The sequence below is a fragment of the Calonectris borealis genome, chromosome 3 (assembly GCF_964195595.1).
Source record: "Calonectris borealis chromosome 3, bCalBor7.hap1.2, whole genome shotgun sequence".
Taxonomy (NCBI): Eukaryota; Metazoa; Chordata; class Aves; order Procellariiformes; family Procellariidae; genus Calonectris; species Calonectris borealis.
Window position 1 is genome coordinate 103,255,705 of NC_134314.1, and position 15,095 is coordinate 103,270,799.

The 15,095-nt window shown below is 38.5% G+C and overlaps 1 protein-coding gene across 2 annotated transcripts in view; it reads right to left on the minus strand.

Moving 5' to 3' along the window:
• INTS7 (integrator complex subunit 7) overlaps nucleotides 1-15,095 on the minus strand; it is a 45,305-nt gene continuing 30,210 nt past the window's right edge. Inside the window, exons 20-21 of one of the 2 annotated variants that reach the window (XM_075147037.1) lie at nucleotides 1,032-1,122; nucleotides 1-613 (exon numbers count right to left, since the gene is read on the minus strand). In XM_075147037.1, the coding sequence (XP_075003138.1) occupies nucleotides 1,060-1,122 (63 nt within the window). In that variant the 3' untranslated portion in view covers nucleotides 1-613; nucleotides 1,032-1,059. Of the gene's footprint in view, nucleotides 1,123-15,095 lie in introns of both variants that reach the window. The other variant, XM_075147036.1, reaches the window with a different exon arrangement.

The following is a 15,095-nucleotide window of genomic DNA, read 5'->3' on the forward strand; positions in this document are numbered from 1 at the left end:
TTTGTTTGTTGTTTTTTTTTTTATATCTCATGCAAACAACTCTGGGAATACACTTGAACTTATTCTCAGCATAATTCTTCTCCAAAATCCTCAGGTAGAAAAAGGATGATTTTTAGGCCATAATTAAAGTTACACTTCAATTTTTACATCCCAACAGCAAAATGAAGCCTTGTTTATATATTATTCCAAAATGAAAAACATGAATTATAATTCATTTTTATTCACACTGTACAATTTGGAATTTTATTCTCAAATCTGATGCATTGAAATGAGGGACTGCAGAAATTATGTTAGACACTAATGAGTTAGGCAATTTATATTGCAGAAAGGAATTGCACATGGGGAAGCAGGCGTACAAAGCATTCTTTGTCAGAGTGACTGCCTTAAAGCTTAGGAAGCTGTGGTTTAGCATTTTGCTGAATGAGCTAGTAGCAAAGATCCACCCCTATTCCTCATTTCCTGGCCTTCACATGGACAACCCAAGTCCTAGGAAGCGTGCAAAATTAAATACCCCTCACGGATCTTGAGAAGCCTGCTGTCTGTCATCCAGTCTGAGCCTTTGAAGAATCCTTTCCAGCATAAAGTAACACGTACATGTATATATGTGCCATTACTGCAAACAAAAAGAAGGAAACAACTAAGCAGTAGAATTTTTTTTTCATTTTCAAATTAAGAAATCTTCATTTTCTGAAGCTCAAGTTTCACAACTGGTTTTTGGTTTTGAGTTTTGTTTTTTTTTTTAATTCTGATTTCTGGAAGCAATTCCTCATAATCTCTGAGCTTCATGAGCTTTCATTATATATTTTGTCATTTTACTATTATAAATGCAAAAAAGGCAAAAGATTAATATAAGTAACACTCAGTTTGTGGCCTTTTCAACCATTTCTCTAAAGTTTATATATTTTTTGACTGAATACCCCCCTGTAGCTATGTCTTTTCAGCCTCGTGGAAATACCAACAGGGATGTCACTACTGATAATTGTAAAAATACATTTTAATGTGCTTATTAACTCATAGATACAGATACTAACATTGGTAATATTAGGTGATTAACTGATGTCAAGGATTGCTGGAGCAGATAATTAAATATTGGAGTTGTCTCCCACTCACCTCCAAAAAAACCTACGGACCAAAAACACAGAAAAAGAAGGTTAGACTTATCCCTGCCTGTAAGAAGAAAAAACATGTTATTACTGAGGTGGGGATGTTACACGGTAATAAACACACACATCTGTTACATTCAGTTACTTTAAAAAGTTATCCTAAATGGCATATAGGTTACTGCAAAGGAGCTGCATAGTCTGGAAGATTCTTAATTCACACAGGCTGGATTTGATCACTGCATCTGGCTGCAAGATTCAAGTCAGGTTTTAGTCATAGACTCCTTGAGAGACTTTTGAAGAAGATAACATTTTTTGTCTCTGGGTAGACTTCAAGAAGTGATTAGCTACTGTCATTCTCATACGCTACCGTTCAATGGCACGTATGTGCATTCCAACTTTGCCATAGCATTAGAGCTGCCTGCAAGTGTAGCTGCAAGGAGGGAATGCGCTGCAGACATTCAAGTAGTCCATGAGTCACAGAGGCATGGATAACCGTAATGAAATCCAGATTCAAAGCTGTAAACACCAAACCAACTAAAAGTTTGGTTTCTGCAGTTCAGAAGCAGCAAGTTTTGGAATGCTTTTGAACCTCTGTCTGGGTCAAAGACTGGGAAATAAAAAGCTGCTCATCTGTCCCAGCCAGATTCAAGCAACTCTCCCTGCTTGCTTTCCAAACTGAAGTTACAGATGCCATATGGTTGGGGATAAAAGGGTTAGGAGGATGCACTCGTGTGCTGATGACACTAAAACCAAAATTGCCTTTAAAAATCATAAAGGCCTGTCATACAGAGAGCAAAGACAAGAAAATAGCCTGAGAAATCTCAGAAATTCTACAGAACAGAAAAGTACTGCTGTTTCCAACCTCTCAGAAAGAGCAACTTGCTACTTGAGAAATTGTATGAGATTTTATTTAAAAAATAGCATGACAGAAAAGATGAAAGTAGACAAAACTGCCATGAGGAACTACAAAGATGGGAGCATGTGCAGAGCACAGACTGCTGGAAGATGCATAACATGAAATAGGGCATATACTCAAGGGAGCATAAATCCAGGAGGCATCTCAAGTGAATTAAGTAGTTAGCATTGGATTTGGGAAAAATTACAGTTTAAAGAAGCACCAAGAAGAACTTAACAGCTATGTTTTCTATAGGCTGCAATAAAGAAAGAAGGGAAAACAACTGGTGAGGAAAAAAACAAACAAACAGAAGGGAGGAAGTTGTGCACCCTTTAAAAAAAAAGATATAAATTTTAACCTCCAATTCTGAGCTGCTTTATAGAGTGTCAAATACCCCGGTGTGGACGATTTTTGCATTGCTGTCTTCAGAACATTAAACATTTCATTAATTTTCATAATAACAGTTAAACCTTCCAAAATATTCTGTAACAGTAGCTTCCGTTATGTCCTCTGTATGAGAAGCAAAATCACCTCCATTCTCCAAGTAAATTCTTATTTGAAGGACAGTATCAGTCACTCCATCTCTACCAGCTGTACCTCAGCAGGAAACATGCTTGTTAAAGTCCCTTGATCTTCAGCGGCAAGCTGTTCTTATGCATGTCCTTTCTCTTACTCATCCAACAGTAGACCACACTTTTCAAAAGTTCTATTTTCAGTAACCTTTTAGAACGAGTTCCTTTTGAAGACTCACATTTACCACACACAAAATGCAAAACCCAGGCCATTTTCCTTTTCTGATTTTTCTTCAGGAAGTAAATGTTATCAGACTATTTGACCTTTCGGTCAAATCTTAAATCTTTTAAGGACACTTCAGGGTAACATGAAGGAGCCGTTAAAATGGAAGTAAATTGTGGCACTGACTTCAACTCTTGTTACATTCCTGTATTTATGTAAAAAGGCTTTAACTGACCTGACACAGGGCTCACCCCCCTAACAAGCTCCCTTCCCTTGCCCTTACCCTCCAGATCCCACCTGCAGTATCCCTCACCAAGACCAGCCAGCTGCAGACAAGCTGCCTTGCCAGTTCCTACAGTTCTAGCATACGGAGTTGTCATTTTTGCTCATTTTCTGTAATATTTTAAGCTCTTCGATGAGAGCCTACGTTTTTTTCACATTAAAAAATTATAGGCCTCAGAGAAAATATCACAATTGTAACCAAAAATTTCAGGCTCATGATAAATGCACTCTTTTTTTCCCCCCTCTACTAGCTTGAGTTGACATCAGACTTCAGTCAGTGTTAGTTCTAACAAGACTGCAGGATGCCAGGTTAAGTTCTTGAGTTGTTTTAGGGACATTTTTTTCCTGGGTGAAGGTGGCAAAGAAGATTTCCTGGTTTTAAACAAACAATCTATATAAAAACACAACCGAATAAACCAAAGAAACCAAAAAGTTATTGCTGGGGTAAGAGAGACTAAGCAACAGAAGGTATTTCTTCCGAGTCAATAAAAGTATGTCATGTTGTTCGACCCCAAATCTGTTGTGTTTTGTTTTGGGTTTGTTTGTTCGTTTGTTTTAAATCAGGAATCATTAATATTATGCAAATTGGATTGTTGTATAGTTCTTTGAGTTAGTATTTAATTCCAAAATTTTTGTAAGCCTAAATAAGACTAGGTAAACATTTTATAACCAGGTATTATTGTATTTGTAATTTTGCTCTAGGGAATTTTATGTAGTTAGACATGGACAGAAGAACAAACCCTGTCTCCAGTGAGGAAACCTCCCCTCGCATTCCACTCCAGTGCAATGCTTGAAATTCTGTCCCACAAAGTAAAAATTAAAATTTGACACACAGCTTCTGGGGAGAGCAGGCCGAGCCATAGCCAAGGAAGCCATATGACACGGATGACACGGCTACGCTAAATCAGTACAAGTATACATTATCAAGTGTGCTACTGGGGAAGAGAGAAGACCACTCACATCTAATGCTGGGTCTGGCTACGGTCCCATCGCTCCATCTAGTAAGTCCTGGAGCAAAATAGATCTTTATGCAGTGAGAAATCTCAAGAACATGTGTACTGCACTCTCCCTGCTCTGCACTTCAGATTGAGCTCATCTGTTGGATTACAGCTGCTCAATTTAATTGGCCAACATAGTTGGGCGCTCTCTATGGGAATGAATTTTTCTCCCATTTGATAGCTAATTCTTATTTATCATGTGTTTTCCAATGGTTTCCTGAGGCCAGGGCAGATTTGCTGGGTATGGACACATATAAAGTGATAGTTCATAAACTTTTTCAGGTGGAGATTATGTTCTAAAATTTAAAAGTACCCTGTTACTTATGATTTGTCAAGGGTTTGTTTTCAACTATTTTTGGATACATTTATTTCCTTTGTAGCACAAAAGCAACATGATAACCAGTATCTGTACTATTTTCTCTACAAAAAAATCTAAAGAGACTCTAAGTATAAGCTACAGAGGGGAACCAAGCCATATGATGCTTCGGTCAAGGCTATCCTGATCTCCCCAAAAAATTTGGGTAGATTCATGTCTGAATGTACTTACGCTTTCTACAGCATAGCAAGACCAAATCAAGGAAGTTTGGAGCTGGATAAGAACAGCACACTCATCTTTGTTCATCACCTTCACCATTTGTAAGAAAAAACAGAATACATCATATTTGAACAATTTGCCAGTTAGTCAAGGCTAGCAGAAGGTGAGGCAGATGTAACCATCTCCCCCTTTCTTCTACCAGCTATATGCAAATTTCATAATTTTCCACTTAGGCAGAGCTTGTTAGCCTTTACAACAATGCCACTCAGATTTTCCACCTCAATCTGTTTTGCATAAAATGTATACATAAGCTTTATAATTTTTTTTGGTTATTTTGGCTCTAGCATATCAGGAATATAAGCCCTCTTGTTGCAGCTTTGTGTTCTGTAACTTATATGCAGATCCGGTAGGATTACTTGTCATATTTCACAGTTGTCCAAATCAATATTACCTTCAAAAACAGAAAAGTTAGCTCTCAAAAAAAAGTTAGGTTTTAAATAGCTAAACTTCTCAAAAGATACTTCAATCTCCTTAAAGATGCAGAAGTTAACTTGAAGTTCCCTTTTCTGGCTACAATTTTCATAAGGGTATAAGATAAGCAAGAACTTCGTATTAACCATAGAGGTAAAATGCCTTGAGTCTCAGATTTATGACTGTTTGTTTCAACAAAATACACATTTTGACGTGGCTCTCAACATTGCAGTAACCTAATATATACGTCTCCCAACAGGAAAAAACCTGTTGTTCCTGCTATTACAATGCCATTTCATACCATACTAGGTTTTCCCATACCAACACCTGTAACTGAGCCAAATAATTCAGATGATTTGAGGTGTTTAATTTATCATTAAAACTAAACCGAAGACTTCGACAGAGACCACTTGTTAAAGATGGATAACAAAGATGGATACACTGCAATGCAACCAGATGGTCAGCGAGCAACACTTTCATTTGTTACTACATGTAATGTGTTTCTGCCATACTGTGTGTCAATCAATGGGCAGCTTAAGTAGAGCACAACAAAGCTGGGTTCTCATCTCAGTTACACGGGTGTTTTTCATGCATTGACACCACTGCCACCAAGGTTTGCTTTTGGCTTTGGTTTGTCTGGGGCTTGTTTGGGGTTTTTTTGAAAGAAAGGAGCTCTAGAGTTTCTCCAACTACTTATTGAATCTTTAACCTCTGTGTTAGCTTAGTCATGAAATCTTTTATCCATGACAAATTGATTTAGTTCAATCGTATCTACAGAATCATATTACTTCAGGCAATGATGACACGCTGATTATATATAAGCTTGCACTTTGCAAGATTTTTATAAGCCCATAAAGCTTGCGTATGGAAGCATGGTACAAACACAAAGATGAAGCCAGCCTGTCTTTAGGCAGATGGGACTCCTAACATTGTCTAGCTATCACACTGTTTTCGATTAGCCATTTTAAAAAAAGAATGTAGTAAAAACGGGGACTTGACTGCAGTGAATTAATCTCTAATATTTTTCTCCATCTGTACTGGCAAATTAAGCACTAAGCACAAATTAATCATTAAGCATGATTCTGATCATAAAGATCACATGCTGTGAGGTCAGTCATCAGATGAAGCTCCTATTTTCTTCAAACCCGTTCAAGTTCATTTCAAGTCAACATTTACCAGACTGACTGACTTGGGTTTTGGTAAACTCTTATCAACATCCAGTCAATGTTTGTACATCAAACTGCAAATACAAGAGAACTAAATAAATACTTATCACTGTTATTAAGATGATTCTCACACTTAAGTCCCTAGTGAATAGCTTGTTATAAAATTAAAGAAGTATTCAGGCTACTTTATCCTTCTTACGTTTCTTGGATTCTATATTGTTACAAGCTAAAATTAATGTTGATGTTTCAGAAAAGTGGTGTTTTTTCCAGTTGAAAAAGAAAGTAAAGAGTCCAATGTAATAGCGACAGCTGCTTTTGTGGGGGAGTCTATTTGTCCATGTGCTGAATTCCAGTGACTTCAAATAGCACTGTGCAAAGTGCAAAGATCCATCCCATTTGAACTGACAGAAGAACTGGGGACAAACTAATCAGGTCTGATCCAAGGTCCACTGAGAATTTCTAGGAAGTAGGTATTGTAAAATAAATACCATCACTGAAATTTGATCAGGACCAAGGTCTATTAAAAAAAAAAAAAAAAAAACAACAAAAAAACACCCCCACGCTTCATCCTCCCTTCCCCAATTTAGCACCATTTAACACAGCGTACAAACCCCTTGTCTTACAATGCCATATGCAGCTTTACAACTCTTTTGCTTTGCTTCCTCAAGACTATGTTTAACTTGGTTACCGAAAGAAGGTAATGATAATACGTCCATGCTGCAAACTAGTTATGCAGTTTCTGCACAAGCTGAAGCTGACTGAAGAAATAGCACAACACTGGGAAATCCAAAAGGAGAAGTCACATCATAATTTGCATTTGAGCTATGTTCACCCACATCCTCTGCAGTCTCGCTACCTGCTTGTTCCATGGCTGAAAAACACTATTGGTGTCTCTCTGCTGAATGTAGTAGAGTACTGTTGTCCGTTGTTAACAGCAATTAATCATTTCCTTGGGAAAAGTTCAGTTAGAGCTACTGTTGGCATTGGTTAATCAGCAATCATTAATTAAGTTAGATAACACTATTAGTTAGGCATTAAAAGTCTGCTTTTTTTTTTTTCTCCTGAGTTAAAGATGTAGGAGGAGGTTGAATTCCAGAAAACCCTTATACATCTTAGTTGTAGTGTCAGATTAAGTTTATCATCCTAAACCAGGGACAGTCCCAACGTGCATTGGAGGGAGAGGAAGGGAGGAAGCTGCATGACAACTGCCATGTCATATGACTGGCATCAAGAAGAAGGCCCCTTTCTGTCCTCCCCACAGCAGATCCAAGCTAGGCCACTTTATCCTGATTTATACTAGCCAGCAAAGACTTAAGCAACAGTCAGCATCAGTTGAAGAATTTTGATCTAGAGAGATGAAAGTAATGCTTTTACATACTTCTTATTACAGACACCCAAGACCAGTTTCCTTAAGTCTGTGCCACAGCACAAACATGTTTGTAAGGGACAAATACTCCATATTTTCATGCCATAGAGTCAAGTGCTGCCCAGAAGGTCCGCAGGTTGGCATGTACAGCAAGTGCTGGAAATTGTTCTTCCTAAAATACCACAATTGTTTATTATTAGTGCTATTGATGTATTTCAACTTAATAAAATGTTATAAAAGCCATTACACCATTGTTAACTGTGGCTAAGAAAAGCAATCCTAATGGTGTGGATGAATCCAGCCAGACCACGAGGGATTACATAGCTTGATTTGCTCAGCCTAAGTCTCGTAACAAAAAGGCAGAGGGAAACAAAACTAAGGTTTCAAAACGATCAAGACATAACTGTAATGCTACTTTTGCTTAGATTTATTAATCTACTATGTCTTTAGGAAAAAAATGATTAAAGAACATAAAAACACAACAGAAAGTCCCTTTACTGCACAGAAGTGATGCAAGGGGAAAAGAAAAAACCCTTTCAAACATCTGCTAAACTATTATCACTTTTTCCCCTGTGTATGAATACTCTGCTCTCAATAGTCCCAGTTCCACTGAGCTCCTTTGGACACACATGCACCCTTGTTATCTCACTTGGCCCAGGCCCTGGCTGATCCCATGTACCAGTGTTTTACACCTACTGCCTCGCGCTGTCCCAAATGCGACAGTTTCGCCAAGGTCCCAGCTTTCTCCTCTTAGCACTCTATAGGCCCAAGGGTTCGGGTGGAAGCTGGGGCCAAAAGAGCCCAGAGCAGAAGGAAGCAGAAGAGCAGACAGCGTATTTGAGTAGGACATAGTACCTGCAGCATACTTACCCCAGGACACTCACCACATTGTTCAGATGGAGATGCATCCCCAGCTTCGAGGGGTAAAAAAAATGGTAGTTGAAGTTGTGAGATGGATAAATGAAGTCTGGTTATTGGTATAACTCAGGTCTTTCTGTTTGCTTCCACTAATAATTGTCAAGGCTGTCAGGCAGCAGTGAAAGCCACTATAAGTAGATTTTTGGGGGGAGGAGAAGAGGAAACAGGCTGATTTGTTGAGGTTCTGAAAAATTATCAAACAGGATGGGCCTTGTGTTAATCCTGAGTGGTGAAATGATACATCACAGCAAATTCAGTATCATAGAACCATAACGGCTTATCACACTGAACTGTGAGAACTTTGTACTGACTTAATTGAGGTCAAGATTTAACTGCATGTCTTTTAGATAATATTTCTAACTGGCAGGATCTGTCTAAAGAGAAGACATTAATTCAAACCTTTTAGGCCAAAAATCTATAGAGAAGCAGAAAGTTCCACTCAGAGAAAGAATATGAAAAAACTAAGTAAAAACTTATCTTCTCATAAAATGTGTCTTGACTGGCAAACTGTAAGTAAGGATCAAACCAATAATATGCTAGAGAAATAGCTAGGTACAACAGAGTGTTGGCTTGGATATTTAACCTACTATTCAATGTTCTTTTCTCTGTACTTGCATATTCCAGGGGATTCTTGCCTCCTGAAACCAGCCTAGCATCCTCTTTTCTGTTCTTAATACTCAATGATGACTGGAGTTAGACCCTTATTAAAGCAAAGCTACTAAACACAAAAATAAAATCCAGCGGTTGAAGAACAAATTGTATTGGATTTGTTACAGCTTGTAAGTAAGGATTTCTCAAGCTTGAGTGGACAGGACATACGATGGGGTGGTACTTTAATTCCAGACTATCTTGGTGCCTGAGATCACCAGCTGACAGCCTAGTAGGGAGCAACCCTAGCTAGAGCAATGTCTTGGAGGTGGGAATCTGCAGGAGGATCTACCATGCCCAGCTATAAACTGTTTCTTTTCCTGAAGGCAGGGAGGAGTGGAAGCAGAGGCTTGACACCTTCTAGTCCCACATCAGCTATTGCTGTCTCAAGCTGGGGTGGAGGCCGGTAATTTGGAGTATTGCAAATTGTATTGCACATTCCATTCCCTACAACACATGCTCTTATTGTGGTAACTTCTGTCTCCAAGTGGAGGTAGTATAGGAGTTGTTACATACCTTAGATATTGATCATCTCTCCCCTAAGGATGGGGTACACATTAAAAAAAAAAAAAAAACCAAACAAACCCAAAAACCCCAAAACACAAAACAACAGCAGTCATTAGATGAGGCCACAAAAACATTCCCTGGGCTCCACTCTGACAGATGGCAGAGGCAGAAGCTAGGACTGCAAGAAAGCATAAGGTATGCGTGTCCCAATCTATAGCAGAAAGGCTCACATTCCAGGTGAGGAAATGCACTTGCATCTCTACTATTCATTATATCACCAACCACCTTAATACTTGCTGCTGGCCATTAAATTTTCCCAGTGAAGTGTTAACATGGAAGAGAGCAGCCCTAACAGAGCCTGGTCAGGCAGAGGCTGTTGCTCACTGTAAAGCAACACATACATACACATTATTTCCTAGCTCCCTCTGCTCTTTCCTCTCTGACGTAAATTCTAAGTACCACAAGTTTTGCAAAGATAACTTAAGGGAATGACAAAAAGAATCACTAGGTATATTTGGAAGGACTGGGTACAAACACTGTTGTACAGGATGACCTGTTAGAAGCTATGGATTATGTCTTGAGGAGACTGATGAAAAAGATGCAAGGTAGCAGCTGGATAAAGACAAAATTGAGTAGAAATCCACTTGTGAATTTGAAGAACGAAGGTAATAGATTGTAGGGAAAAAAGTTAATCAAGTGTTTACGTAAGATTGCTCAAATATACTACATAATACCCTCTGGAGAAACCTAAACCATTGCAGTAAGTCAGGAAGATTTGCAAATCGCTGCTCTAACCAACACACCCAGAAGCAGTCATGCTTCACCAGTGTTTACCAGAGGCCTTAGGAAACACCACTACTTGACTTTATGACCAAAACAAAAAGATAAAAACATTGACTTGCAACTTGAGTCTTGCAATCCTGTAGTCCAGAGGTCAGCAGCTTCCAAAACCTCACACTGTCTCTGGTCACTATCTTTAAAAACAAATAACAAATGAAACATCCTTACAAAATACAATGGATTAATATCCTGTTCTGATAGGAAAGGGTTGAGTGCCACAGAAAAACCTATATATTTGCTATTTTAGTTGAAAGCCTGTATTGTTCAAATATTACCACTGCTTTTCAGTAGAATCTCTACTTAATTTCTTCCTAGGACTCTGTGCTCTTGTTCACAGAGCTTTTCATCCTCTGTGAGCTATGTTGCTGGGATCCTACCAAGCCTGTAACAGCTGATCTGGTTCACATTGAATTTCAGTTGAACTGTTATAAAAATCCTACAGGGTTTCTACAAAGGTCATCACAATGTACACAAATGTACGTTCACTTATATCCTTTCATCATGCAAGATAAACAATATGAATTGCTGATTAAAAACAGTTCATGTGAACCTAGGTATTATATATACACCAAAGATGACTTTTATATAATCCGATTGTACTAGTCAGTGACTTCATTATGCAGGGAAACATGAGCTGGAATACTCAGATTTTTCAGTCCAGTCTACAGTTTCACATATTTGCATGCATTCAGTTCCAGGCTAAATCCACTCCTAAGCACATCTGTTGTCTGCAAACAGAGTTCAACAGAGCTGCTTACATAAATGCAAAAAATCAAATTTTGAATTTGTGATACAATGCTATTGGATTGGCCGTTAAAAAAACCCCAACATACAAACAAGCACAGGAGCATATAAATTCCAGTTATTGCTACCAGCTAGATTAAAAAGGATGCTTATGAATAAGATTCTAGTTTTAGCAATTCAGAAGTACTAATTCTGTTACATGAGACTTGACCATCAAGTACACTTAAATTAATCTTTAATCAGTAGAGTTTCATTACTTAACACATGTTATTTGAGTGTATTTATTAAATATACTGTTAACATCTCCTCCCCTCGAAACTCAAATACATCAAGATCTTTTTCAAATTCTCTTTTAGAATTCATCTTTAATCTTCGGTATTACAGAAGTATAAATTTGTCCACTTTCTCTTATCTTCCATCCCCCTTCAGAGTAGCAGTTGCTTACACACGCACAAATACTTTAAAGACTTAAATTCTTGAAGAAAAGGTACAAAGCTTTCATGCATCTCCAACATACTTTAGTAAATGGAATGCCCACTCAACTGTAGCTCCTTCTACTCCTAGATAGTCAAAATAATTAAAGAAACAATTTAAATAATGACATCATTAACCACATTAATCTTTGCAATGACTGAATTCTTTGCCATTGCCTGGATAACACAGGTAAATATTTCACTGTATCAGGTTGTATGTCCTGCCAGGCTTGTAATTGAAGTGGCCTGGAAGTTTTAATATTTTAGAGTGGCACAAATGAGTCATGGTCTCGACTGCCTCTGCTGAGCATGAATTATGTACCTCGTTTTAACAGAAGTCTAATACAGAACTATAGCAGAGATCCTGTGCCCTCCGTCAACCCTACTACAGCATTAATAGGATTTGTCCTACATTGAAGGAAACTTTTGTCTACATTCTGTTTAGAAATTTGATTCCTGTGAATGGCTTGTGAATCCATCTAGACTGTCGAGTAACCAAATCACTGGCGAACAAGTCATGTCTCAGGCAGCACAGCTGTAGATTGCTGCTCTCTTGCTGGACAAGGCCCTTTCCACCTCTGTCCTGTAATTTCAGCTGTCAATTTTTCATTACCAACACCACAACTAGTACTAAGAACGGGTACAAATGAATCAGTGCTCAAACAGCTAAACTGCTATGACTAACCCAGGCTCCATAGTTTCTTTAGAAAACTGCTTAGTTTCTTTCCTTGAAGGTAAAGCACAAAATGAATTATGTTTTTATTCCCAGTGGTCTCAATATTTCAAAACTCTAGTTTACTGAAGACATAACTTTATTAGTTGTAATTATTTCTATGAGCACAATCAGAGGATGTTGAGTTTTTTCTCTTCTAAAAGGTGGAGATGAGGAAATAAAAACAGGTGATAATTACAGCGACGCATTTTTAAATTGCTAACTTGCAATCAACTTTTGTCAACTTGCACACAAGTGCTCCTCACCTCCCACCCGCACTTCCTTTTCTACAGGTTTGAGTGGAAGACACTTGGCCTGTAAAACTTCTATTAATTTCCTATTCTGCTGTTCCTTTACTCCTTGAATGGCCAAATATGTCAGGCACAGCCCTGTAAGACTGGGCATTTGAAGGCCAAATCAAAGCTAATTGAATTGTCTAACAATATTGTCAGAAGGACAGATTTTACTGAACATTTGGTTCTCGGTATTTAAAATTTTTTTTTAAAGCCACACTTCCTGGAGTCAAATACTAAAAATAAAAATGAGATTATGCAAAATGTGATTTACGGCTATCATGATTGTGGAGATGCAGCTGAAAGTAAAAGCTCAAGAGATTAAAAGTGGCATTTTTTTAATTTATTCAGATTGCATAGCAGCATATTTGAGGTGGCCAATGCCAACTTCTCCCTGGGCTGCCTTGGAGCCGCTGGAAGCAGGCTAAGATTTACAGCAGGAAGAGGGCGTCAAGCTCCCAGCAGTTTTTCATATCAAAGAATATTCTCGTGTCTGCCAGTAGAAGATAAGTGGCCAGAGATAGGTAAGAACTCCTGAATCAGAAAAACTACATTACATCACAGGTAAACAGTGGCTGACTTGGCAGTAGATTATTAGCCTGTAAATGCTGTTATTAGCCATGACAATAAGGGTAGTGCCCAGAAAGCACAAAGCCCAAGAGAAGCAGAAAGGCACATTTCAGGTGATTAGGCAGGCATCGCAGAGGGCTCTCCCATCTGTCTTATCACAGCAAGAGCTCACTATGTTTATACTACAGAATGGGCTCCACTGAAAACAAATTTTAAGTTACCATATCCCTCTTGGTAAGCTGTTTTCTGGTGAGGTAGTGTTTACATATATACATAAATATATTCAGTGAATCATCGACATTCCCATCTGCCATTTAGTACACTCCTATCATTAAAGGACAGACCTGGACATGAGTACCTGGTCTGCATGACTGTTTTTTGTTGAGAAAAGTTTTCCTTAAAAAAAAAAAAGGGGGGGGAGGGAAGATTGATTCATCAGCATGGCATTTTAAAATAGTTTTTCTCAAAAGCATTATTGTCATGCAACCACGCACTGGTTTTATTATCTTGTCAAGTTGAACTACTGTAGGTATTGTTGCAACGTACTTAATAGTCAAGGGTTGGGACCTCCTTTTTCCTATATAAAAAGAAAAAATATCTCCTCACAAAACAACAGCACAGTATTTTGTACTTCCATAGCACTAATGAATTTTTAAAACTCTGAACAGCAAAGCGTAAGGAATTAGGGTTTGGTTTTGTTTTTTATTTAAATGGGACAGCCAACAGACAATAACTACGTGCTTTTCTTAGCGTCAGGCCGAAATATCAGAAAGACAACTAAACCTACAGCCTTCAAGCTGTCTTTATGTTTCACCTGTATCACCCCACTCCCCCCCAAAATAAAAATCAGAGTATACACTCTTAACCTAGTGTATACATGCTAACAGAAATACAAATCTCTCTAGGGGATCCATCGTGTGGGCTATACCACCCAGCTGCACTCAGAATTAATCCTCTCAGGAACTACTACCCAACTCACAAAGACTTTGTCCACACTAACACGCAAAGCCTTACGAGAGGCAAAACAAGGAAAGGTTCTGCATCTCTCTCACAGGACACAGAAGACTGTCAGGTAAAACTTTTCCTCTGCAAGGATGAAAATGCACGTCAATTCTTTACTAGTGTCACACAGAGAGACACAAAGGAAACAAACTATCAGTGTTTGTACGTTGCAGATAGGATCAATTCACACTGCTTAGGAAAAAACGTGTCAGAGTGACACGTTTAGGTTCACTAAATGAGTTACAACAATTAGCATAATTAATTACAATAGCTTTTGTTCCTCCCTCATTAAGTGAGGGAGAGAGACCTTCGGAAGAAGTCAGACAACATTTCTGAGGAATTATTACAACTCCTGGAATTTCCTATCAGTCTGAGGTGGGTGACTAGCTCCGACAGGTCTCCATCCATGTTGCTCTTCCACTTTACTCAGTGGACAATGATCTAGTTTGAACATTGTCATTAGTACAGACCAATTTCTGCAAATATGTAGCCATGAAACTAGTGCCAGTGGATTTAAGATGAAGTGATAAAAGCCTGGCTTTAGCCAAAATTTCAAAGTGTTCATGTAGGAATAACACCAGTATAACTAAAAAGTAATGTGAAATCAGAATCTTGACATCTGCACGCTTTAGGATATTGTTAAACAAAGCAAGTCAGACAGTTGTCATTGCTCACAACTGTTAGCTACTACCCGTATGCATTGCTGGCAGACCAGGACATCCTCAAGCACACCTCACCCACTCCAGAGCAAAGACTGACAACCCACTGCAGGCTTGGCCTCATCCACTGCTCCACATGGGCATTTCTTCCCTTCTGCTGCTCACTTGCGGGTGGTGA